Consider the following 23761-nt stretch of genomic DNA (forward strand, 5'->3'; position numbering starts at 1 on the left):
GGATGTCTTCTGTGCGTTTTTGTTTTTTTATTATTATTATTTTTTACAAAGGCGGCAATCTTGCATTTTATTATCTATCCGCTTAGGTCTGTCTACTGTGGGACTCGCAGGCGCTTGGCCTGTGCAGATCATATGACTCTGTTGGCTGTATTGTTTGATGTTTTCTTGTACTTAGAATTTTGCTGAGCCTTACTGGCATTTGCATGCAATGCACGGACGGGATATTACAAAGGGAACCTTGCTTGCACCGTTAGCCAATGGTGGCTGATTGGTCTTTCCTTAAGCATTTTAACCACCACCTACACGTTTTAGCACAGAGCAAATGGGAAGGATAAAGAAACTCTGGCATTGTCAAACAAATCAACATCAAAACTGGTTCTATTTTGTTTCAGGGCAGCAAGTGGGGCTAATTCCTCTCCCCAATAGTTTGAGAGTGTTTATCCCTACTCACTCTAACTCCCAGTAGAAGATGAACCAGTCAAAGGAAGTACAGATTTTCAACACATTCGTTATAGAAAGTCCTGATTCTATTAAAGATTCGGAGGTGAAAGATTATGCTCCATTCCGTTCTTTACTTCTCGAGCAGCAATACAATTTTAAACAACAAACTAACAATGAATTACAACTCCTAATAAACAAAGGTGAATTTGTAGTTTGTTTTTCATAGGTCTGATTCAACACGATTCTAACCATTTCACCCATATTGCTAATGTGGCTGACGCTACTGCCTTAAACGGCTTCCTCACCGCTATCAACAGCTGAGATTCTCCTGCTGTCTCACCCGATCTGCCACCTCCTCGTAAGCCTTCAGACACCTAACTGGGCATAATCTGGGCCTTTCAGGGAAAGCCATATATTCTACGGTATATTCTACGGTCTTAATCCCTGTCTTCGTCCCGAGATTAAACACAATAATGTAATCCGTTTCGCCCAGAGAGCTTTCCTAGATAGATTTTCGTTGTCCGGCCAGGACTCAATCATCCTCAACACTACACTCACGTCCCAGAGGCGTGAATATCTAGGCGCCGGTGGTCTCATGCATCTGCCCACCTCAGTGTCTCTCACATGCCCCTCTTGCCTTCCCTTCTTATCAGGGTGGTTGGAACACCCCAAACATGTATTTCAAGAGAGTCCTAGAGTCCTAGCTCTCTGTAGGGGTGTGCGCCACATTGCAGCCCTGTTCTATTCACAATGGCAGGTGCCGTGGAGAATTGCTGCAGCAGCACATAACGTGCCGTCTTTGAACTACGTTACCCATAAACCCTGCCTTCCGATTGTAGTTCAGAGGCACTGACAAGGGAGCCTCGCTATCGCACAGTTCCGCCTGGTTCAGGCTACTCAGTCTTCCAGATGTGGCTTGGGATCACGACCCAGAGGCAGCTCTTCCACTACTTATTATCTGGTATTGTCTGTGGGTTGTCCTAGCCAGTGTGTGTTGTGTTAATGATTGCACGTTAACTGGCAAGGATGGGGAATGTATGTGCGCTGTAGGACATGCAGTGCTGCTGTGCAGCAGCATTGGTGTAAAGAGCTGAGCCTAGATCTAACCCAACACCCATTCCAGGAATTCTATTAGCTGGAATACACTGTGTCCTTTCCGACTCCTCATTGATTTATTGCTTCTAATCACACAGCCGATATTTTGTGCAATTGGATGCTGAGATTGTTTGTATTACAGAGACATGGTTGTCTTACCTATTCACTTGAGGTCTTAGTTTCCGACGTGAACTACATTTTCCACTTTAACTAACTGAATAAATCGCCACCAGGCCAGGGTGGGAACACTCTACGCTCTCCTCGGCCAGAGTCCAGCTGCAAAGCAATAGACTGTTGGACAACATGAAACATACTGATGACATGCACATTGATTAACAGATGTACTACAAGCCTGAGTTCCTTGGTGAAAATAATGCACAACACACTGTAGGGAAATCCATACAGAAGAAAAGTAGGCAAAGCAAAACCTTACATTTAAAAATCAAAATGTGAGCTACAGCCTTCGCTCAGCATAAGACAAATGACACATGCAAGGAAATGTTCATATGTCAGCAGCCCATCTGAAATCAGAATATATGAAGCAGCTGACGAGACCTGGAAAAAATGCTTCCAGTTAACAGAAAGTATTCAGCAACTTTTATTAAAAAGGAAAAACAGTCCAATCTGTGATGAAAAGCAGAGCCAAATCAAGAGGTCTGTTGGTGTTTGTTTTTATTTCCTTACAGGATTAAAAAGCAGCAATATAAGACCTAGATCAAAAATAAAATGTTGACAGGAGTTTTATTGCAAAGAAATGTATAATATTGGCCTGTTTTGTGGAAATGTAAAAAAAGAAAACCTGCGTCCCCATGAGAAAAGCGTGAACAGTGGCTGGCACAAGCCAAGCGGCAGCCAGATCTTGGCATCCCTCCAGGGGGTTGCACTGCATCACATAGCCTTGTCAGCTCTGTACTTCAAAGAATTTGCGCTATGGCAACCAGCCTTCTTAGGCGTCTTAAATGCCCAAGCTCTGAGCTCCAAGGAACCAACAGTATATGACACCAGATGTTCTACTACTATTGTGGTTGGGCAGCGCACCACAAAGAACTACACTGACACGTAAGTTAAGTGCAAGAGTCTCTATTGTGTCTTACAATGAACTTAGGCTGGGAAATTTCAGGTAGTTCTTAGGGCTAATATGGTCCTTGGGGGAATTGGTGCTATGGTTGTCCCGTCCCTGTCTATCTCGTCTTACCTACCTACCTAATACAGGCGTCCTTATCAGGATGCTGGAACTAATCAACAGTAACTGCTGTCTGTTTTGTTTCTGACTTAGGCTAATTGTGGGTTTTCCCTGATTCGATGGCTGTGTCACTCCTTAAGGGTTTTCTACGCTTTCCCTAACCTAACCCGCTTAGTAGGCTCAGGGAGGTAGGGATGGTGCCTTCTTTCAGTGCCACTCTCACTTCTCTCACAACCGCTCGTACCTGACCCTTCATTATACTGGTCTCTTCAGTTGTTCTCCTCCTACCACGTCACGGTCCTCCTAATCTCTCCCTCTGCCTTTCCACCTACATTCTTTGATCGATCTACTCTTACTACTCCTGTTCTTACTATCGATTGTACCTCCAACTACCTCTCTACTTCCGTTATCTTCTCTTCCCTCCTTCCTCTCACTCTACTTCCTTCCCTCTTGCTATTCTTCTTGTTGTAATCTCTCACTCTGCACTGATAGTTATTCCTATTTTCCCACTCACTGTCACACTTACTATTCTGTTGCTTCCCCTATTTCTAACCTGTACTTAACCCGTCCTATCGCCCTCTACTACCGCTCTGCTGCTTCGTTTACTCATTAACGCTTCCTACTAATTACTCTACTACCACTCCCTAAGCCTTAGTACTGTCCACTACTACCACCCTCTACTGACACCACCACTCTACTACTCCCACAACTAATACCACCTCTGCCGCCCTGATACTCCTACTCTACTCCTCAGACTCTCCACTCCTCACAAATGCTCCAGTCCCCCTCTCTTAAATAGCTTCTACACTCCAGTTGCTTGTGCCTTCTCTGGTCTCTCCACCAACTCCTGTCCTCACCCAACTAACCCACGCTCCTCCTAAAATGTCACACCCCCTCCCAGGATTGCCCATTTACCTAATTTATTTTTATTTATTGGGTATTTATAAAGCACCTATACAAGAAATAGTGTTTCAATGCACCACAAGGTGAAAGTGGGAGGAGAGGGGGTCGCACAGGGAAGAAAACAACAAAAATAGTCATAGGCCTTGTGTCATTCAATAACTTATCTTCCTTGAGGGTGTCTGTCAGGGGAAGGGATGAGTGAGGGCTTGTAAGCCCCACCCCCTTCATGCAGCCTGGCTGCATTCCTAACCTAGAGCCTCTAATGGCTACAAGGAGTCATGCATGTAGGCCTCTCTGGGGTACCCATATAGGTCCCTGGTGCTGTAGTGGAGGATCAAGGCCCCCTGTGCCTTGGACCTGGTATATAATATAGCTTCCCTGGTGGGCTAGTGGACTCCCTGTAGCCTGGTACTGTGGCGGCCGGTGTTGTGAGGTAAGCAGCACCCATAGATTCCTGTTTACCGGACCACATTCCAAGTGAAGTGCTTCTTCTGTCGCAGTGTGCTATTGGCAAGGTCCTTGTAATTCGAAGGTGAGAGGATGGCACACACTAAAATAGTCAAATTGACGAAAAATAAAACTGTAGTCACTTCATCTTGGTAAAGGCGAGAGGTCCTTACATCATCAATATAAGAGGCAAGAGAGTCCTGCCTGAATCTCCTCTTATTTATTAAAGCTGGGATATAAGGAGTAAAAGCTGGATGGAATAAGATGTTAACAATTGAGAGATCAGATGGAGAGGGGGTCAATGGAGACGTCGGAGGAGTTAAGTCAATTGGAGAGAAAGACAAGATGAAGAGAGTTCCCAGCAGAGTGGGTAGGTAGGTTGTGGAGGAGAAGAGGGATTGGTCAGATAGGGGGAGTGTTTAGTTCAAGGCATGTGTCTGCAGAGTGCCTGGAGAGGTTACAGTCCTGCAGCATGACAACAGAGATGTTGGTAGGAGGTGACTCAAAGAGATGGGTCAGATCAGAGAAGACACAGTTGAGAGGATTAGAAGGTTGATAGAGAGCCATAACAGTGATAGGAGCAGGAGGGGATAGTTGAATAGTGATGTATTCAAAAGAGAAATTGATGTCAGGTGGGGATAGACGGGCAGTGTTGAGGGCCTTTAAGTGTGTCGAAGAAAGAAGCTGACACAAGGGTGGCATGTTGGTTGCTATAAACCTTTCATTTGAGGAGAAAAAAAGGACTCTCACTATCCCTATCCTAAAGAGGGTTTCCCTGCCTCAAACTAAAACTAAAGGATCTGTCAGAATGTCCTTCAAAATTAGACTCCACTGTCCTGTGTCACAACCTACACTTAGACTACAACTAAAGATTAATGTAATCCAACAGAAACTTCCTTCTTCAGGAGTATGACTCCCTTCTCTTAGACTATGGGTGCCATTCCAAAAATGCCCTCTAGCCAAAAAGGTGCCAGGGTGAATGACTCCCTTCCCCTGGCCTTTATTTCCAACACTTTATACACTCAACTTTCTGACCCAGGAGAATGGCTCCCTTCTCCTGGTACTGGTCTGCACTCTTCAATAAAGTACACATCGACGGTCAGGGGGAATTAATACCTTCCCCGGGTGTTTCTTCAATGTACTTGAAAGGATTCAGTTTCCCCACAAGAAGAATGACTCCTTTCTCCTGGAGTTTGAAAGTTCTTTTTCAATTTGAGGTTTCTCTTGGCACTCTCACACTAAATCAGCAAAGTCCTCCTCTGGATGCCACTTGATGAGGAAGATTTTCTCAGATGCCTGTTCCAGTGGCATTAGGGCCTTGGACCCTTCTCTGATCATCAGTGGGCTTCACTCTGCTACTGCTTTGAGGATAGTTTGTTTCAGTTATGTTGGGGTATGTGATTAATCTGATGTCATCACTCCTTTCCCGGAGGTAGCCTTTACTCATGTGGCCAGGGGACAGCAGTCGCTATCTGATCCTGAACCTGGCATGGCTATTTGAAGGAGGATCACATTAGGGGGAGATGGCCATCAGGGGGAGGGACAGGCATCAGATGAGGCATGGTATCCCCTTTCCCCTTTAGAGATATCCCCTCCATTCCTCATACCTTAATGGCATACTGTAATAATCCCCTTCAACAACCCGCAAAGCCTACTGACAGTATCAGTCACTATTCTGTAGCAAACAGAATGATAAAGACTGAGACAAGAATGAGAAATTCCCAAACGAAGATTACTATGCTGAACCAGAAGGAGGAGTATAGTGTTTGGATGAAACTGATTGGCTCCTAACAACCCCCCCACTTAAAGTGGGAGTTCAAAGATGGAGCAGCTTATAGCAACGGAGAGATCTGACTGGCTAGACACTGCCGGGGGAATCCAAGCTGTCAGGTGGACACATGAGCAAGGAGATGCAGGAGAATCGTGGAGAAGGCTTTCTAGCTCGGGCTAGGAATCCAGGAGGCGGGGAGCAAGGCAGAGAAGCAGCACGAAGAAAGGCGGAGGCAGCATCTGTACCATAGACACATTCCCGTGGCAGGAGAGACGCTGAAGCAAAACGCAAGGCAAAGGAGTCTTGCATCGGCAAAGGAAGCTGGAGCGGTGCGCAGACCGCCACCAGCCACAGAGACGTGCTGCCCGAAGCAGAGAGAGAGCAGAACTGAGGGGACCTAAGCGGGGTGGCAGAAGCCAAGGGAGCTGTCCCAAAGACAGGGAGCCCATAGTGGAAGGTTGGGGCTCCGGTAGGGAGCTGGAGAAGGCATTCCTGGTCCCTAAATGGGACGGGAGGCAAATTCCTTACGCCTTACATCATGACCTGAGTTTCATAGTCCTAGTATTTGGGGAGGTACAAATACGCAAGTGATAAGAGGAACTTGGGGGGTGAGGGGAGCATATATCCTCAGATCTTGAAAGTGGATGAACATTATAAGAGAACCTAGCAAGAGAGTATACTAGGTGTTTTGCGAGTCTGGGACTTGCACCCAAATTATATCAGGAATTCTATGAGAGAACCTGGCAGGAGAGTATACCAGGTGTTTTGCGAGTCAGAGAATCCCAAGGAAGATTCATGCCCTTAAGATTTTGAATTGCATTGAATGTGGAAAAGACCTGGGAAAGGGAGTCTTTTCGTCTGGAGTGAATTGAAACACATAAGGAGTGGGTTATCCTCTTGGGCTACAATGAACTTGATTATTCTTTTGAACTTTTGTTTTTGTGGAGAGAAACCTGGAGAAGGGACCCATTGCCTGGAACTGTGAACATTATCCATTTGGAACATTTGTTGGATTTATACCTTTTTGCTAAACTTGAACATCTGTGCACTTTTCAAGCCAGAGACAGTACCCTTAACACCTTAGAGTTACTTTTAGAGTCAGATGGCTAGGATAGGATTTCCGACACAGGGCATTTTTGCTTTAGACATCTTGACACATGGTAGACCCTTAGTTTTGGTTGAGGTAGGGAAATGCCTCCTAGATTAGGGACAGTGAAGCATTGTCCAGACCCTTTATTAGTTAATTAAAGTTTATAACAATCATCATGGCTCCTCTCTGTCCGCGTCTGATTTTTGGTTCCTCACAGGTCCCAAACCCTTCTCCGGTGGTCAGTGGGCTTATTTCTGCCAATGATACGATGAAACATTTATTGGATGCACTCTTCGCTCTGTTTTGGGTCACCAACCCTAATGGCCCTCTGATAGGCTTTGCAGTTACCCCAGCATGCAGTGGAGACCTCTCTGCTCCCCCACACGTCCCTACTGGACCGCCTGTGCTTCCTGCTACCTTCTGGGGCTTGCTTGCACAGTGCTGGTCTCTCCTTCCCGTTACCTGCAGCGGTCTGCTTCATTACGGCTTCTGTGGTGATCATGCACATTGTGGCTCCTTGCAGTCTCAACACTGTTAGAGAGCCATGCGGTCCACTTCCTCCTGGTGGTCATGCCACTGCCTCGGCTGCTTTCAGCTGGGCTCGGTCCTGCCGACGCAGAACCCGTCACAGACTCCTTCAGTCACTCGCCGGCGTCCTCTGAAGAGCCCTTTCCTTGGGTCGAGTGCAGACTTCGAATCTTCTGGGTTCTCCGACGAGGAAGGAAGACACTGATTCCTTCTCGTTCCACTTTATAGGGCTTACTTCGCCCCAGTGTAACGTCATAACACATGCTGTCAATGGTTCCTTGGTATTCCTCATGCCTCCTGTGAGCCATCTCATCTCAGTACTAGCACTGTCAGTAATCCTCATGCTTTCTGTGCTCTTCATCCTAGTATTTTCTGTCTTGGCTGTACTTGAGGTACTACAGAATTACATTGGTCTACTCTCAATATAGTGGTTTTAAATAGGGGGGGGACATCCTTACCCCCAGAGGGGGAGGGGAGTCCCTCCCCATGAGATCCTTCCGCATTAAACTACCCCTAGGGAGACTATTTGGTAGCAGCCGCATATCCCTAGCCTGGCGGGAAAGGGCTCCCCACTGGGGAAAAGTGAGGATATGTGGTGAATCCTCACAGGTCTTACTGATAAACCAGGGAATAATCTAAAGTGGCAGAGACAAAGGCAAACCATCCCTTACATATAGTTTTTTTTTTTTTTTTTTTTTTTTTTGGTTCACCAGCCACAGCCTTGCAGTATTATATTCTGCTCTAAGCGGTGCAATCATGAGTTACCCTGCGAGTCCCCCGAGTTCATTATGCATCGGTTTCCACTTCGCCACCTGAAACTAACGGTCTTAGGCCGAACAAAAACATAGATACATCTATTGCCTTAGCCACAGATGGGAGCCATACTGCTTTTAGAGCTAAACTAGCGGAGGCTCTTAATAATAAACATATAACTTTTAAATGCATCAGACCTCAAACCTTGACCCACTTTTAACAGCTCAAAGTATTTGTAGTGGTAAGCTGCCATTTCTTATGGACCGAATACATTACAACATCATTAAAGCAGCATTCCTGAATACCAGATCTCTGAATAGACATGCCATAGATGCCCATGATTACATAATGGATAGCAACATTGGTATATTATGTCTAGCCAAGACCTATCTTAAGGATTCTAGTTGGCCGAAAATTGACTTAGCGACATCAGAGGGTTATATTGTTCTCTCAAAATCGGGAGCAAGGGAACAGGGGAGGCATTTCCATTTTGGCAAAGAAAGATTACCAACTCTACACAGTCCCCATTGTTTATAACGGCTGCAAATTTCTCCATCTTAAGTTAAATCTCACCTACAACTGTGTCAACATTGTTCTCCTCTATCGTCCCCCTGAGGATATGCCCAATTTCAATGACAAGATCGTACAATTACTAAAGTCACTGAATAAAACCAACTGTGCAACTTCTTTCTTGGGGGACCTGAACTGTTTGCTAGGTAACACCTCTGATAAGGACGTGATATTGTTGGAACAGAATCTTAACAATATCAAGTTCAAAGTACAATATAACTAGCCCATGTCCAATAAGGTGAGTATTTTGAACTGGGTGACTTCACAGAAATTGGATATTAATTTCACTTGTGCCAGACCTTGTATCTGGTCTGATTAGCCATTTATTGAGTTCTGTATACTGCTTCAAGAAACGCCGAAAAAGCAAATAACATCCCCAGGCGTGCCCTAAGCCAGAATTTCAAGAAAGAAAATTCAGTCTCTGGACCTATAGGAATGAACTGATAGCTTACTGGGGTCTACTCCACGTTCTGACTCCCCTTGTATCCTAGCTGCAGCCTAAAGATCTTCCTTGTTACTTATGCTAGACCGTAATGCCCCTATGAAAAAGAAGATAGTAAGGGATGGCATGTGTCACAATTCTTAGTTTACATCATACCTCGACGCGCTGAAGAAAAAGAAGAGATAGGCAGAACAGGAATGGTGGAAAACTAACTCAGAGGCTCTCAGGAAAACCTGGAAGAACTATGAGAAATGCTACAAACTGGCTATGTGACGAAGAAAAACTATTTTAATAAATATATTGATAACTCTGAAAATAACACAAAGAAACCTTTGGAAATAATCTAGAAAACCCTTAGGCGTTATCACAGCCTTTTATTCCAACTAGTTCAGACTGCGTTAGTTTCCAGCATGCATTTGCTGTAAAAAATCACTATGACCCGAGATAAAATTAAAAATAAGCTAAGCATTGATTCACTTCTTAATAAATGTGATCGACCCACTACTTTTTGGAGCAACCATTGAGTCTTGTCACAGTCCTTAAAATTCTCTTTCAAACCCATTTCATTGATTGAAATGGAAAAGGCTCTAGGTGAAATGCGACCTACCTCCTGTTACGGAGATGTTATCGCCTCAAAAATAATCTTTGAGAACGAAAGATTGTTCACACTGTTTCTGGTGCAATTTGTGAATGCATCTTTTTCTCATAAATATGTCCTGGATGCGGCAAAAGTGGTTTCGATGACCCATTTAGTGGAAAAATAAGGGTTGAATCCAAATGGTGCCAAGAACCTTGGGATAATTACCAATACCCTTTTCCTGTTGAAAATAATTGACAATGTGGCCGCGGCCCAGCTTCAAGAACATCTAGACTCTGCCTGTAAGTTACACATTGGGCAATCTGGTTTTCGTCCTGGTACGGAAAGCGCCCTGCTAGATCTCCCGGCACAGATGCTCGATATCTTGGACAACCGTAAATCAGAGCTTTTGGTGTTATCGGACTTAGCGGCCTTCAATGTCTTGGATCACAAGTGCCTCCTGAACACCCTTGTGTCAGTAGGCATTTGTCCACAGAACATTGTATGCTGGATCCACTCGTTCCTAAGTAATCAAAGGTGTTCAGTTTGATGAGGTGACCTCTGCCTCCGCCCTTATATCTTGCAAAGTACCTCATGCAAAACTAGAATTAAATACCACCGAAACAAGAATGAAAACACGCACAGATACAGAGAGATCACAAGACATAGAAATCGTAATAAACGGAATGCATGTTTATTATGCATGACCGCAAAATGTACATCTAGCAATGAGAGCCAATCTAGTAATGAAAGCACCCAGCAATGGGCCTCTTAGCAAAAGAGCTCACCAGCCCCCTCCCTCCAGCAGTCTACTCTAGCACCTACTGACTCTCCTCTGAGAGCTCACTCCTACGAACTCCTCCAAGCCCTTAGTGAACCCTACTCTACTCTAAATCTACTGAACAGAACAGAAATCCACTGTTATACAGAATAGCATTGTGGCTATGAACCACATTACATTTACATGCATAGAAAGTATTTCATAGCAAAAGCATTTTGTCTACGTGCATGTTTCAACATAGCCATGTACTGTACTGGGCACAGTAACATGTCCTTCTATATTCTAAGAAAAGCAAGCATATCGTTTTAGCATTCATGTCTCTCCCTCACGAGACAGTCTAACTGCATCTCTTTCTCCGCAGCCAGCCAACCAAGGCTATATCTCTGCTCGAGCTGACAGTCTGCCAAGAAACACAATATTATGATAACATTGCTCACACTGCATTCACACTGCATTCACATTCCCCTTTCCTCGCTCAGCAAGAGCCGAATTCAGGATGGACAAAACACAATAGCTCTTCGAAACACTACAATGTCCGCTGTACAAAATAACAAGCTAAATATATCTTTCTACATGGCTTTCAACAAATATCGATCTACGATCAAAACAAACTATAGTGCTAAACATAGTTCATACTAAATGGATGAATGAATGGATTAATGGATTAACCCAAGCTAACTAAACCCTAAATAAATACAGATTGACACTCAGGGTGCCTGCCTGTCACCTACTTTATTCAATAGCTATATAAAACCTGTATGTGGTGATCTAATTGAGACTGGAGTGCATTTCACCAACTATGCAGACGATACACAGCTGCTACTTGAGCTCAATGGGGACTAGCAACCGATGCAGCCAATTTGGATGATATCTACAAAAGTGTTAAGGTCTGGATGTCTAGGCACTGGATGCGCCTGAATAGCTCCAACATTGAGCTCTTAATTTTTGGCTTTTCTCAAGCATGTCACAAATTAGATCCCAGGTACACTAGCTGGACTATCGAGGGCTGTAACCTACAAACCCTCTCTCAGGTGAAAACTCTAAGTGCCTACTTGGAATCTTCCCTTGGGGCAGAGACACACACCAGTCAAATAGTTAAAAGTTATCAGTGCTACGTCAGACTCCTCTGGCACATTAGACCATTTGTGTCTGAGAGGAACTGTACCACATCAGCCAAAGTGATCATTCCACCAAGAACTGACTATTGCAATGCACCTTTGCCTGGGGCAAATAAAGACTGCATACAACTGGAAGTCCTACAAAATGACGCCATCTGCATCGTGAAGGATGTGACCCTACAGAGCTCACATTTCCAACATTAGGAAAGGCATGCACTGGTTGCCAGCAGCCGCCTCTGAATACAATTTTTAAGGTGGCCAATCTGGTACATAAATGCCTTCATGGCAAAGCCCTTGTTTATCTTCAGGAAAAGCTGGTCAAATATGAACCGAAAAGGGCCTTGCGATCCTGCAACACTCCTTATTGCTGTCCTAGATTTAAACGGACCAAAGCAAAGGGTAGATCCTTCACAGTCCAGGCAGGCATAGTTTGGAATGCGCTACCTCCGGACGTAAGGCAGGAGGTGAATTTCTCCTCCTTCCATAGATTGCTGAAAACTGCATTGTTCAACTAATCCTTGCTTTTCGTCACTCACAAAATAGGCCTCCTCTCCTGTCTTGATTTAGATTTTTCTGTCCAATGTGTTTTTGTGAACCCTGATCGCTGCTGGCTTTCAGCACATTATGAGTGTGTGTGTGTGTGTGTGTATATATATATATATATATATATATATGTTAAAGGGACGTTATGGATAAGTTGCACTACTAAAAAACCTGTGAAATTCAATGGAAAAACATTGTTACAAGAACGTTCTGGTTACAGGAACGTTATGGTTACAGTTGAGCTAAGCTACCATAACTCGTGCCACCAGTGTGCACTGTAAGGACGAACACCCATGACATCTAAGATGCCTTCACAAATCTCATTCATGACATCACTGATGACATCACATGTGCTTTTAGTTTCAATAGGAAAGCCTCCACAAGGGATTGTTATTGTAATGGTGGGAGAAAACTATGAAAGAATATTGGAAGAACTATCATGAGAGAAGTAGTTCATGGAGGAATGCTTTGCTATACACGCCATTGTATTACACACTTCTTCACTGCACATAACTCGTGCGCAAACGTAGCCATTGTCAGCGCCATTCCTCATGGAAGTGTAACCTTCAAAATCTTTCCATGTTACACAGTCAAATCATAAATGCATTAGTTTTAGAATGTCGGGTACTGTGAAACATGTTGCACGGCAAGTATGCGTAGGACTCCATTAAGTGCTCGCACGTCTGCATCTTCAAATGCACTTTTGAAGTAGTTGTAGAAGCACACGTGTGTACGGTCTACACCTAGACCCATGCATAGGTCATGCACTGTATGCTGAAAACACCGCCCCTGTCGCCAGCCGTATGTATTCGGGCAGTAGGCTACTGCATTTAAGGTATTGCTGTCCACTTCGTGGGAGGCTCTGCAAACTTAGCAATGTGTGCCTAAAGTACTCCTAACTGTATAACGGCACCAAGAACAGCAACCTGCACTGTGACGTGGACGTGTTAAATGTGGAAGTACTTAGATTTATGTGCTGCTTCCCGTTCCATGACCCGTGAAACTGATACATTGTGTGTGCACTGAGCAGTGTGGCGGAAAGTATGAACAGGTGTCGTGCGGGTTATACAGTTGAAGGAAATATGTAACTGCAAGTGAGACCGTTTGTAGTAAGCCTGCAAAACTGCATAGCTGGTGCACCTTCTGCACGCACATACTAGTTCATGTAAAGGCAAGTAAGGAAACAGCAGAATATGAAGAGCGCAAACAATGTTACAGGTGGTTAGAAACGCACTGTATGTGCATGGGTTCCACAGAATGAATGACTTTGTGGCATACATAAAGAAGCTCTGGTTGGCATTGTTGTAAACATTTTTGTATTCCACAATGTATGTATATCAGTGAATGGTGCCGCTAACAGTAATGGTGTAACATAAAGTGTGTGTAATGCATGTGGAGACAACTGAAATCGAAGGACAAAGGAGCAGTGGGCTGGCTACTGCCTTTGAAAGAATGACGTTGGGTACTTTCATGTTCAGCATTTGGCACATCTGCTGCGGGCACCAAGAGGGGCACTGCTGTAGGGCAGCAGAGCTTTAAAACAACCTTTCCAAAGCATATGCTGCGCTACAGTCCCATACCCAGCAAAGGGCATTATATTGTACATGTAGTACAATGAGCTACTATGCACAGGGAAGGTACTTGAAAGTGCATGGCAATGGTCGTTACAAGAGCATTGCAATGAGTTCCACCTATATAGGTGATGGCCACCCAATAATTCCATCTCTCGGCACGTCCCCTATAGTATGTAGGCAGGTGCTGGCCCTTAAATACCGGACCTATCCTGGATTTTCTTCGGTGGCATGTGTGGGAATAAGATGATAAATAAAAGGCATTTGGGAACGACAAAAGGTAAAAAAAAAGAAGGCACCATTCACAGATGAACAACGGAATTGCCAAAGTACGCATGCAGGGCGGGAGGTGTGGCATTGTGCAGAGCACTGAAGTGCTGTTGGTTACAAAGGAGTGCGCTGTACAAAGATGTTTCTTTACGTGTTGCAGAGCGTTTTGAAGACAGTCGCAGCACAACACTTACTACAAGAAAATATCACTACTTGTAAGAAAAGCCCCAAGGCAATTTGTGAGGGGTGTGCAGCAATCGAGATAGTTGGCACAGTAACACGAACGTTGTTGGTAGGGAAAAGTATTCGTGCTGTGAAATGTCATAATACCATGGACGAAGTATGCCATTGGCACATGGCAATGAAATGCACAAATACACCTCTTGGCAATGTCTCCATTGACGGACCAAATAGAAATGACGCTGCCACATCAGTAGCTGGATACTGCGATAGAAATTTATGCAAGAAATCGGAAAGAAACGCATGAACTGGGCAAGTGCCTCCTTCATGGCAAACGGCACATCATAATTGCGTATCTCACACACAAACCAAAATCAGGCACTTCATTGTACCTACTCCATAGCACTACACATGTACATCATATATTGGTAAATGAGTAGCAAGTGCACAGTGTTTTCCATTCATATTCACTGAATGTATGTCGGCATACCCTAGAATCTGCACGCTGTGCCTCGTAGAACACACACCCATAACGGCACCCTCTGTATTTCTGTGAACACATACGCAGTGTAGCTCCGTCAGTCTGTACACACCACACCCACAAACTTCATTGTCCAATCCCATAGCCTCTGCAGGCCCATTTCTATGGCCATCATCTGCAAAAGGGGCGTATGTACCATGTGCCAACCTGCAACTATCGTGATATTTGGCAACTTGTCGTGCTGCACGTGCGCGGGAGTGGGTGAATAACTTTATACCAGGGGAGGGGACGTCATTCGTTGTGATGGCTCTTAAAAGAACCTTTGGATTATTTCGTGTTTTGTTTTTCATTTTTTCATAGGTGCTTCCCTTGAAACACTGACTTTGCGGTTTTCATACGTGAATGTGTTTTTTGAACTGCATCTCACATTCTTACAGTAGGGTCTTCACTGCAGTCTGTAGATTGTGCACGAATATTTCATTGCCACTGACCGACAAAGACATGCCATTTCCCTTGAAAAGGTGTATGTATCAGGAACCAATGTTCTCATCCCAGCAGCACTAAAGAAGTCACACATGCTTCTGTTGATGAGACCCCTTCCGACCTCCGGCTGGCGACAGGAAGCATTGGAATAATGCCATGCGGTTCCCGGCAGTATACATGAGAAAAGCACCTTGGCAGTAGGAGAAATGCACTGCACTGCTTTCATCAAAATCTTCAGTTGACTGAACACATGGGAACAAGGCATGTAACCCAAAAAGAAGCCTCCAAAATGGGCGATCACAGCAAGTACACTTGCCGAAGAGGCCACGCGTCGTCATTCTAGAAGCAGTCCGCCGAAACAGCACGATTCCATACCACTCCACAAAACGTTCACTCCCTCGAAACCTAAATTGCTAGACAACTGTTGTTGGAGGGCATACACGCACAGATCTTCCACAAAGTAATCACCCACGATGAAAGCTGTGAGCCTTGCCATGTTTGCCAACTGCAGTACACAAAGTTCTGGAAAACTGAATGCCTCCCTTTCCTGTGACCGACACCCAGAGCACCTGATTGGCCAAATGGCATAGTCCCATTTTCATTGGCCAACATGGTAAGAAGGGCAAAATGTGGCATGTGCCTTTCCCCATTCACCGCGAGGGTGGCGCCCCGGTGAAGCAGGAGGACTGTTTCTCCCTATTGATGCTGTTTTCTGTAACGTACACCGTCACCACCTCATTGGCCAAAGCTCATAGTCACATTTCTATTGGCCAGCCTGCTCAGAAACGCAGAATGTGGCACGTGCCTTTCTCCAAGTACCGTCAGGGCCGTGCCCCAGTAAAGCCGAAGGAGTTCTTCTTACTATTGGCGCGCTTTCCTTTGACGCTCACCCTGAGCAGCACATGATAGGGCAATCGCTACAGTCTCATTGCCATAGGCCAGCATGGTGAGGAGCGTCGCATGTAGCATGTGCGGGTCCCCAAGTATGTTGTGGGCCGATCCGCAGTGCAGCAGAAGTCCCTCTTCCTATGGCCACACATCCTAAGCAACTCATTGGACAATCTCCACAGTTCAATTTTCATAGCCGCCACCCGCAAATTCCCTGCATGTGACGTTCTTGCTGCGTGCCGGCGTGGGGGAATAACTTGCAACCAGGGCAGGGGGAGTCCGTAGTAAGGGGCAACTCTTAAGAGTGATTTTTAAATGTTTTTGTGTACATCCTTCTACAAAACCACCTGTTTTGTCTGTTTTCTGTAGCTTTTGTGTTTTCTTCTACGCACATTAGTTCAGTAAACTATTCACCGCATCCTGCAGACGAGTGAATGAAACTGCTTTGGCAATGGATTTCAACAAAATACCATTTTCTTGGAACCACTCCGCATGTCCACAAGTAATAATGTCATTGTTGTAGAAAAACATTCCACTAACGTAGAAAAAAGTGTGCATGCTTCTGTTGATGAGACACCTTCCTTCGTCTTGCTCGGAACAACATCCATGAGCAGTAGGCCAAACTCCTTGCAGTATTGAACATGAGACAAGCACCTTGGTGGCGGGAAAAAGAGTCCTCACGACACCTAGAAACCTCCTCAGTCTACGGGACAAATGTAAGTAAGGCAGGTAACCCATATGCATGCCGCCCTAATAAATTAATAAATTACGATAACCTCAACTACTGCAAACGTGGCATGGTGTTTGAAAAGTCCATGCATATCGACGAAATGGCACTCTTGCACAGTGTTCATTAATGCGTGCACTCCTTCCAAAGCAAAATTTCCGTCAAAGTCTCTTTGTAGAGCACATTTGTGCACATGTATTACAATGGGAGCACCCACAGGCAACACAATACGTTTCACCATGTCAGCCACCTTCAGTACGCAGAGTATAATGTGCAACCGTTTCACCACCCCTTCCTGTTAACCCCACCCACGCTACCTTATTGGCTACTCCCCACACTGCCATGGCAAGTGGGCAAGGTCGTGGCAGATTTTGTCACGTGCGCCTCCCAAGCTGTACTTGATTAGGTTACTGGTAAATGGGCACACACGCATCCACCAATCGCATTAAAGCTGCCATCATCGAACACTGACATTCTTGTGTAAAACTTGAAATGTACCATTTACACATGCACAGCACAAATGTGCTGCCATTCCAAAGCCCGTCCACTACAAAGTTCAATGAAAGTATGCGCAATTTACCATCCGCATACATCCACATAGCCACCCAGGATGTGGCACGTGCCATCCTGAAAGTACTGCGTAATCCACTACCTTTTCGTTATAGTGAAGGTTGGTGGGGGGGTGGGTTGGGTGGACAAACATTATGAAACAACTAGGCAGGAGTTTCAGGCTTCCTGCATATATGTAAACTTTTCTTTTTTTCTTTTTTTTTTTCTTTTACATGCGAGTGAGCGATTTCTTTTTTCTATTTTCTCCTTGTATGCATTTCTGTTAGTGTGAAAGAAAACGGCATTGCCATTGGCGCTCAAATAAATGCCATGTCTACAGAACCACTGCATGTTTTGCGATCTCATTTTCTCATAGTGGGTGGAGAACATGCCAGCAGTCTGCATAAATCGACGCATAATTATATTTATAGTACACCTTCCAACCTCTGGCTGGGGACAAATTACACCATCATGGACCCATAGTGCTCTTGGTGTTCTGCATGAGAAAAAGACCTTTGAAATAGGGAAAATATGCATCACTGTGGTCAGCAAACAGATTGATCGTCCACATGACATGTAGCACAAATGTCCACTTCCATAGTGCACCACGACACAGTCCATGTTCGCGACAGACGCCACATATCTGCAATGGCAAGCCATCCCGCCGAAACTGCAGTCTCCCTGACAGGCCCAGAAAGCGTCCACTCCTTCCAACCCGAAATTACCAGCAGCGCCTCTTTGCACACAACACCTGTGCAGATGGCGCACAAAGATATGACCGACGATAAGCACTGTCCGTCTCTCCATCTCGACTACCCTCACGACACAGTATTGTGATGTAATGGTAACGCCCCTTCCTATGAACTACGCCCTAAACTCCTAATTGTCTATTTCCCACAATTCCATTTCCATTTTCACCCTGCTCATAATGAGAGGATGTGCACATGCTCGTTCCCATCTACAGTGAGGACCACGGCCCAATGAAGCTGTGACAATACTTCTTCCCTTTGCACTGTCACTTTTTGCAGCACTCCCCAAGTTGGGTGCTAACACATTTCAGAGCATGCATGCACCAATCGCATACACAACCTCTGCATTGTATACTGTCATTTCTATACACCACTCCTTTTTTACCGTTAAACACCCTCAGTACACTTTCTGTTTGTTTACAAAGCCCCTCAACCACAAATTTCTGCTAAATAAGGCACTATTGCAGCATCCACAAAGGTCATAACATGGCCCCAGCACACCTTTTCGTATACACACAACATTGCAACCCTTTCCGCACCCACCCCAACACTACACATCCAAGCAAGCGACCATGTGGGCTCCTAACATTATGCACAAACTTTACATAGGTTGCACCAGTTCTACCCATCTCTTCCAAACCATACAACACGCATTCATGAAGTGTCACACTTAGCAGAAGCCACAAACACAGTGCAGCGTGCACCACCCCTACGCACTACCATTGACATGCTATTGTGTCACTGCCAACCTATGCACACCATCTTCACAACATTGGGCCTACTTCAATAAATGTGCAGACAGCAGAGTAACCAACCACATATAAGCTTCCCTTCAACCTTACCCACTTCCATACTCACATTACGTACACACTGTACCCTGCGGCCACTGTACCCAACTTCTCACTGCACCATCTCCTGCAACACACCAAATACTGTTGCATGTTCCATCTATCACTGGAAAGCAGTACAGGCATGCATACTAACATTTCTAACGGTTCTTGGCTGCCTACACGTATGTATACGTACAGTGTTGGAGTGAACCAAAACAGCATTGGCATGCAGACAAGGCAGAAGGGCCTTTGGAGGCACAATACAACTTAGTACACTGACTGCTAATATCCTCATATTATCTCCAAGGCACTCCCCATCCCCTATACAGTCTGCCTATAGTGAGCAACATATACTTCCCTGTGCAAGTACCCACCAATCCAGTGTATGTCAATAGCTGCGGGATTGGTGCATATCTCGACAGTGTGCTGGCAAACAATCTTTCATTTTCTTTGTTGCGTTATGCACTCCCTTGCAGCAATGGTGTTAGCAGAGTCACCCGCCTACCTAATTGCTAAGTGCCTCTCCCAATCATTTAGCCCTTATATTAAATGATAGTTGCCTCCACAACTGCCCACCAACTATGTGTGAGTACCTCCAAACAAATTCCTTCCATCTGCCAATGTCAACCTGCCCTCCCTAAAGGAAGGCTACGGCCAAGCCCTAGCCAACCTATGCACACCACCTTCACAACATTGGGCCTACTTCAATAAATGTGCACACAGCAGAGTTACCAACCACATATAAGCTGCCCTTCAACCATACCCACTTCCATACTCACATTACGTACACACTGCACCCTGTGGGCGCACTACCCACCATCTCACTGCACCATCTCCTGCCGCACACCAAACACTGTGGCATGTGCCAGCTATCACTGGAAGGCAATACAGGCATGCATGCTAACATTTGCAACGGTTCTTGGATGCCTACACCTACGTCTACGTACAGTAAAGGAGCAACCCAAAACAGTATTCGCACACCTACTTCCAACCAGTGGCTACAGTATTACGGGCAGAGGCCATTGCCATGCAGACAAGACAGTAGGGCCTTTGGAGGCACAACACAACATAGTACACCAACTGGTAATATCCTCATATTATCTCCAAGGCACTCCCCATCCCCTATATAGTCTGCCTACAGTGACCAACATTTCATACTTCCCTGTGCAACTACCCACCAATCCAATGTATGTCTTTAGTTGCGGGATTGGTGCATATCTCAACAGTGTGCTGGCAAAAAATCTTTGTTTTTCTCTGTCATTATGTACTCCCTTGCAGCAATTGTGTAAGCAAACTCGGCCGCCTACCTAATCACTAAGTGCCTCTCTCATACATTCTGCCCTTGCATTAAATGATAGTCACCGCCACAACTGCCAACCAACTAGCTATATGTTAGTACCTCCAAACAAATTCCTTCCATCTGCCTATGGCAACCTGCCCTCCATAAAGGAAGGCTACAGCCAAACCCTAGCCGCTTGGGTACATAGGCGGAGGCCGTGGCCCCAATTGCCTAGTCCTACTACACATCCACTGGAAGACAATACAGGCATGTATGCTAACATTTCCAATGGTGCTTGCCTGCCTAGACGTATGTCTACGTACAGTAAAGGAGCAAACCAAAACGGCATTCACACACCTCCTTCAAACCAGTGTCCATAATGTTATGGCCAGAGCCCATTGCCAATGCACACAAGACACAAGGGGGTTTGCACCAAAGCCGTACGCACTTTCTACATGTCATGACCATGCAGTAAAAAGCCTACGCCTTACCCAGACCCACAACAAGCCAAGTAAAAGAAGCAGGTTAATATTTCCTCACAAACCCACCACACAAAAACTGGTGAAACGCACGACCTCAACATAACCACTAACAGCCGTAGCCCACAACACAAAACATTGCCAATATCTTCGCTTCCCCCTCTTTCACCCAGCTGATCCTGCAAAGCAGACTTAACTACACCTTTCGGCGCAATACTATTCTCCGATACACCATGGTGGCGTCTCCCAAAAACGTTGATGCACAGCACGCTTCCCTCCAGTCAAGCACCGGCCGCGTCCACTGATCACCGATAGCACGGCGTACCATGACCCAATCACACATCGGTCCACGGAGCGAACTAGGAAATGGGTCTGCAGAGCGGATCCAGATGTCACAAATTTTTTGGGACGTAAAAATTTACAAGACCGATTTCCTCCGAACACACACAAGCACGCTTTCTGGCCCAAGCCCCCGCTCCTGGCGCACATTTGGTGAAAATCGGTCCAGCCGTTCGACCTGTAGCCATGTGCAAAGTTTTTCCCCATTCAGTCTATGGGAAAAAAAAATATTGGGAACCCCCCTATAACTTTTCCCTCCCACGCACGAAACCTCGCCCAACTTATCAAAAATATTCAGAGCCGCCCATATACTTTTTTTGCAAAGTTTGGTGAGGATTCGTCCAGGGGGAGCGAAGTTATAAGCCACCGAAAAAGTGCTCTTCAATGAGTTTAACAACTTAATCATAACAACACGGCCGCTACCGCGGGCCGTGTAATAAAATAAATGTCTTTCCACATCCTCCCTCTGCCAACATTCCCAAACACTTTTGAAAAAGCTATATCGTTGCGTTGTCAGACCTACTGACTGCCACATTCTACCGACAAGGCAGATTTCACAGTGTTTTGAAATGCAGAGAAGGTGCAGAGTGTTGGTGTCACTGAGACGGAAAGACAGGTGGATGGATTCTATAGAGCTGCTCAAACAGGTGGATTTGACCTTTCAGAGGACTGCCAAACCTTTGGCCTCGAGGCATGCAGGTTTGCTTGGCAGCTGAATATGTATGGGGTGAGGAATGGTATGATTTCACAAGACGCTGTTTTGAAATGTAAATATTTTTCTGGTGGTGCGGGGGGTTATTTTTTCTTTTTAACGTGATCTTCTTTCTCACCAGAATGAATCACTGCGCCAAGTATTTTCCAGCGGCTAAAAAGACTTGGGTGGATTTGGAGAGATGTCTGAGGCCGACTTTTTGTCTCTGCGGTACAATGCAGTTTACGACTAGAACAAGCACCACATTGGCCAGGTAAGCATTAATAAGTATGTAGACGGCTTTCTGTGTCCATGTTAAACAAAATGACTGCCAAATTCACTGGTAACCATTCCGCCCCCATATCAACACAAAACTGGTGTTCCTGGGTGTGAATCGTAAGGTTTGAGAGCCCTTGAAGTATATATTTGAGGATTAAGTTGACTTTATAAGCTTATGAAACGGATATGTCCAGGTTCAATGTATTCAAGGTGCACTTTTATAACCTTCCTGAGGCATTGATGCTGAATAGCATGCAGCAAACAGTACATTGCCCCCCTAGGCATTGTACTGGGTCACTGAATGTACTGGGACATGAACATTTCAGCCTCATTGAAGCTTCATGTGAAGGTTTGTAACCCATTCACAGGGAACATCCTGCACATTTGTAAAACATGTCTGAGTAAACATTTTACAATTTTGAAACGTACAGGCAAAGTTGGATTCAGGACATGAAATGGGAACGTGCATGTGGTAGTATGTACTGTGTACTTGGGCACAGTACATACTACCACATGCAGTACCTTTATAGTATGATCTCTTGTTGCACTTCATTGGGCACTTGCCGTCATTGCAAATAAACCCATCACCCCAGCTCACATACCTTCTCTGCTGCACTACAAAAATAGGGCTTTGTCTCTAAATGTCTCCCTACCCAGAGGATTTGCAGCGGTTATCAGTGAGACCTGGAACAGTATTTGAGAGATATGCTGGGACAATTTGGGCGAGCATTGTGAATGATTTCAAGGCACAGAGTTGAGATTTGGGAACATCCTCAGATCCGCCGCGGAATCGTGCTCGTGAGATTTGGAGGGAACAGTAAATTAGCCTAAACTATTGCCCGCTCTCTGTCGAAATGTGTGTGATCGACCTGGACTTTCTTAATGAGTTCCAATCCCTGAAAGGCATCATTTTCTTGTTCTTGATACATTTGAATACTATTTAGTGCTGTAAATTGTTATTTACAGCACAAGGAATTGGCATTGCAGGCACTTCAATGAGATTTGGGGCATGTATTGTAAGTGGTCTTCCTTACTGGGGCAGAGTTTATGCTGGAGCATGCAGTGCTATGTGGTGGACTCGGTTTGTTTGGGCAAAGTGCAACCTCTGGTGTTATTTTAGTCCTATTGGTGAAGGAGGGAAGATTGTTATAGAAAGTTCTGCTGGGTCACCTGCCCTAAGTGTGGCACAGTAAATTCTAATAAGTGTAGTCTGGAAGGAACTTCTCTCTGCCAAGCAAGACCTGTGCATTCTGGGACGTGTAGCTCTTTTGGGAATGGGCAATGGGCCAGAAGTGAGTGACTGTATTTTTTGCACAAGCTTCAGGGGTCGAAATTGGAATTCATCGGGCAGGAACTGGAAGCAGCTCCTGGGTGTTAGGACTTTCCTCGGGCCAGGAGTTACTCATCGTGATCCAGGAGATATCTGACTTCAAAATTAGAAGCAAATATAACGTTGTGTACAGTACATATGACCATCCATGTTGTCTTCTAGAAGTTAACTAATGCACCTTTTATGCAAATTCCCAGACACAAAGTTAATACTCAGATAGGTATGTTTATGTTCACCACTTGGTTTGGGGAGCTAAAGGAAGCTCCTGGTAGCTGTTGGTATCAAGCTAACCAGGCTCATCTAGGCCCTATTCAGGGGCTACATAGTTCCCAAGCATTTTGAACCCTGAGCTTTCTTATCAGTACTCAAGTGATGCAAATTGCATTTTAGGATA

The 23761-nt window shown here is 45.2% G+C and overlaps 1 protein-coding gene across 4 annotated transcripts in view; it reads left to right on the forward strand.

Moving 5' to 3' along the window:
- The window catches only part of RPUSD3 (RNA pseudouridine synthase D3), a 166849-nt gene that overhangs the window by 428 nt on the left and 142660 nt on the right, over positions 1–23761 (forward strand). For 2 of the 4 annotated variants that reach the window (XM_069643363.1, XM_069643364.1), the window contains exon 2: positions 21901–22032. In XM_069643363.1, the coding sequence (XP_069499464.1) occupies positions 21902–22032 (131 nt within the window). In that variant the 5' untranslated portion in view covers position 21901. Of the gene's footprint in view, positions 1–1288; positions 1403–21898; positions 22033–23761 lie in introns of those variants that run through there. The other 2 variants (XM_069643362.1, XM_069643361.1) reach the window with 2 other exon arrangements.

The sequence above is a fragment of the Ambystoma mexicanum genome, chromosome 2p (assembly GCF_040938575.1).
Source record: "Ambystoma mexicanum isolate Mex_15411 chromosome 2p, UKY_AmexF1_1, whole genome shotgun sequence".
Lineage (NCBI taxonomy): Eukaryota > Metazoa > Chordata > Amphibia > Caudata > Ambystomatidae > Ambystoma > Ambystoma mexicanum.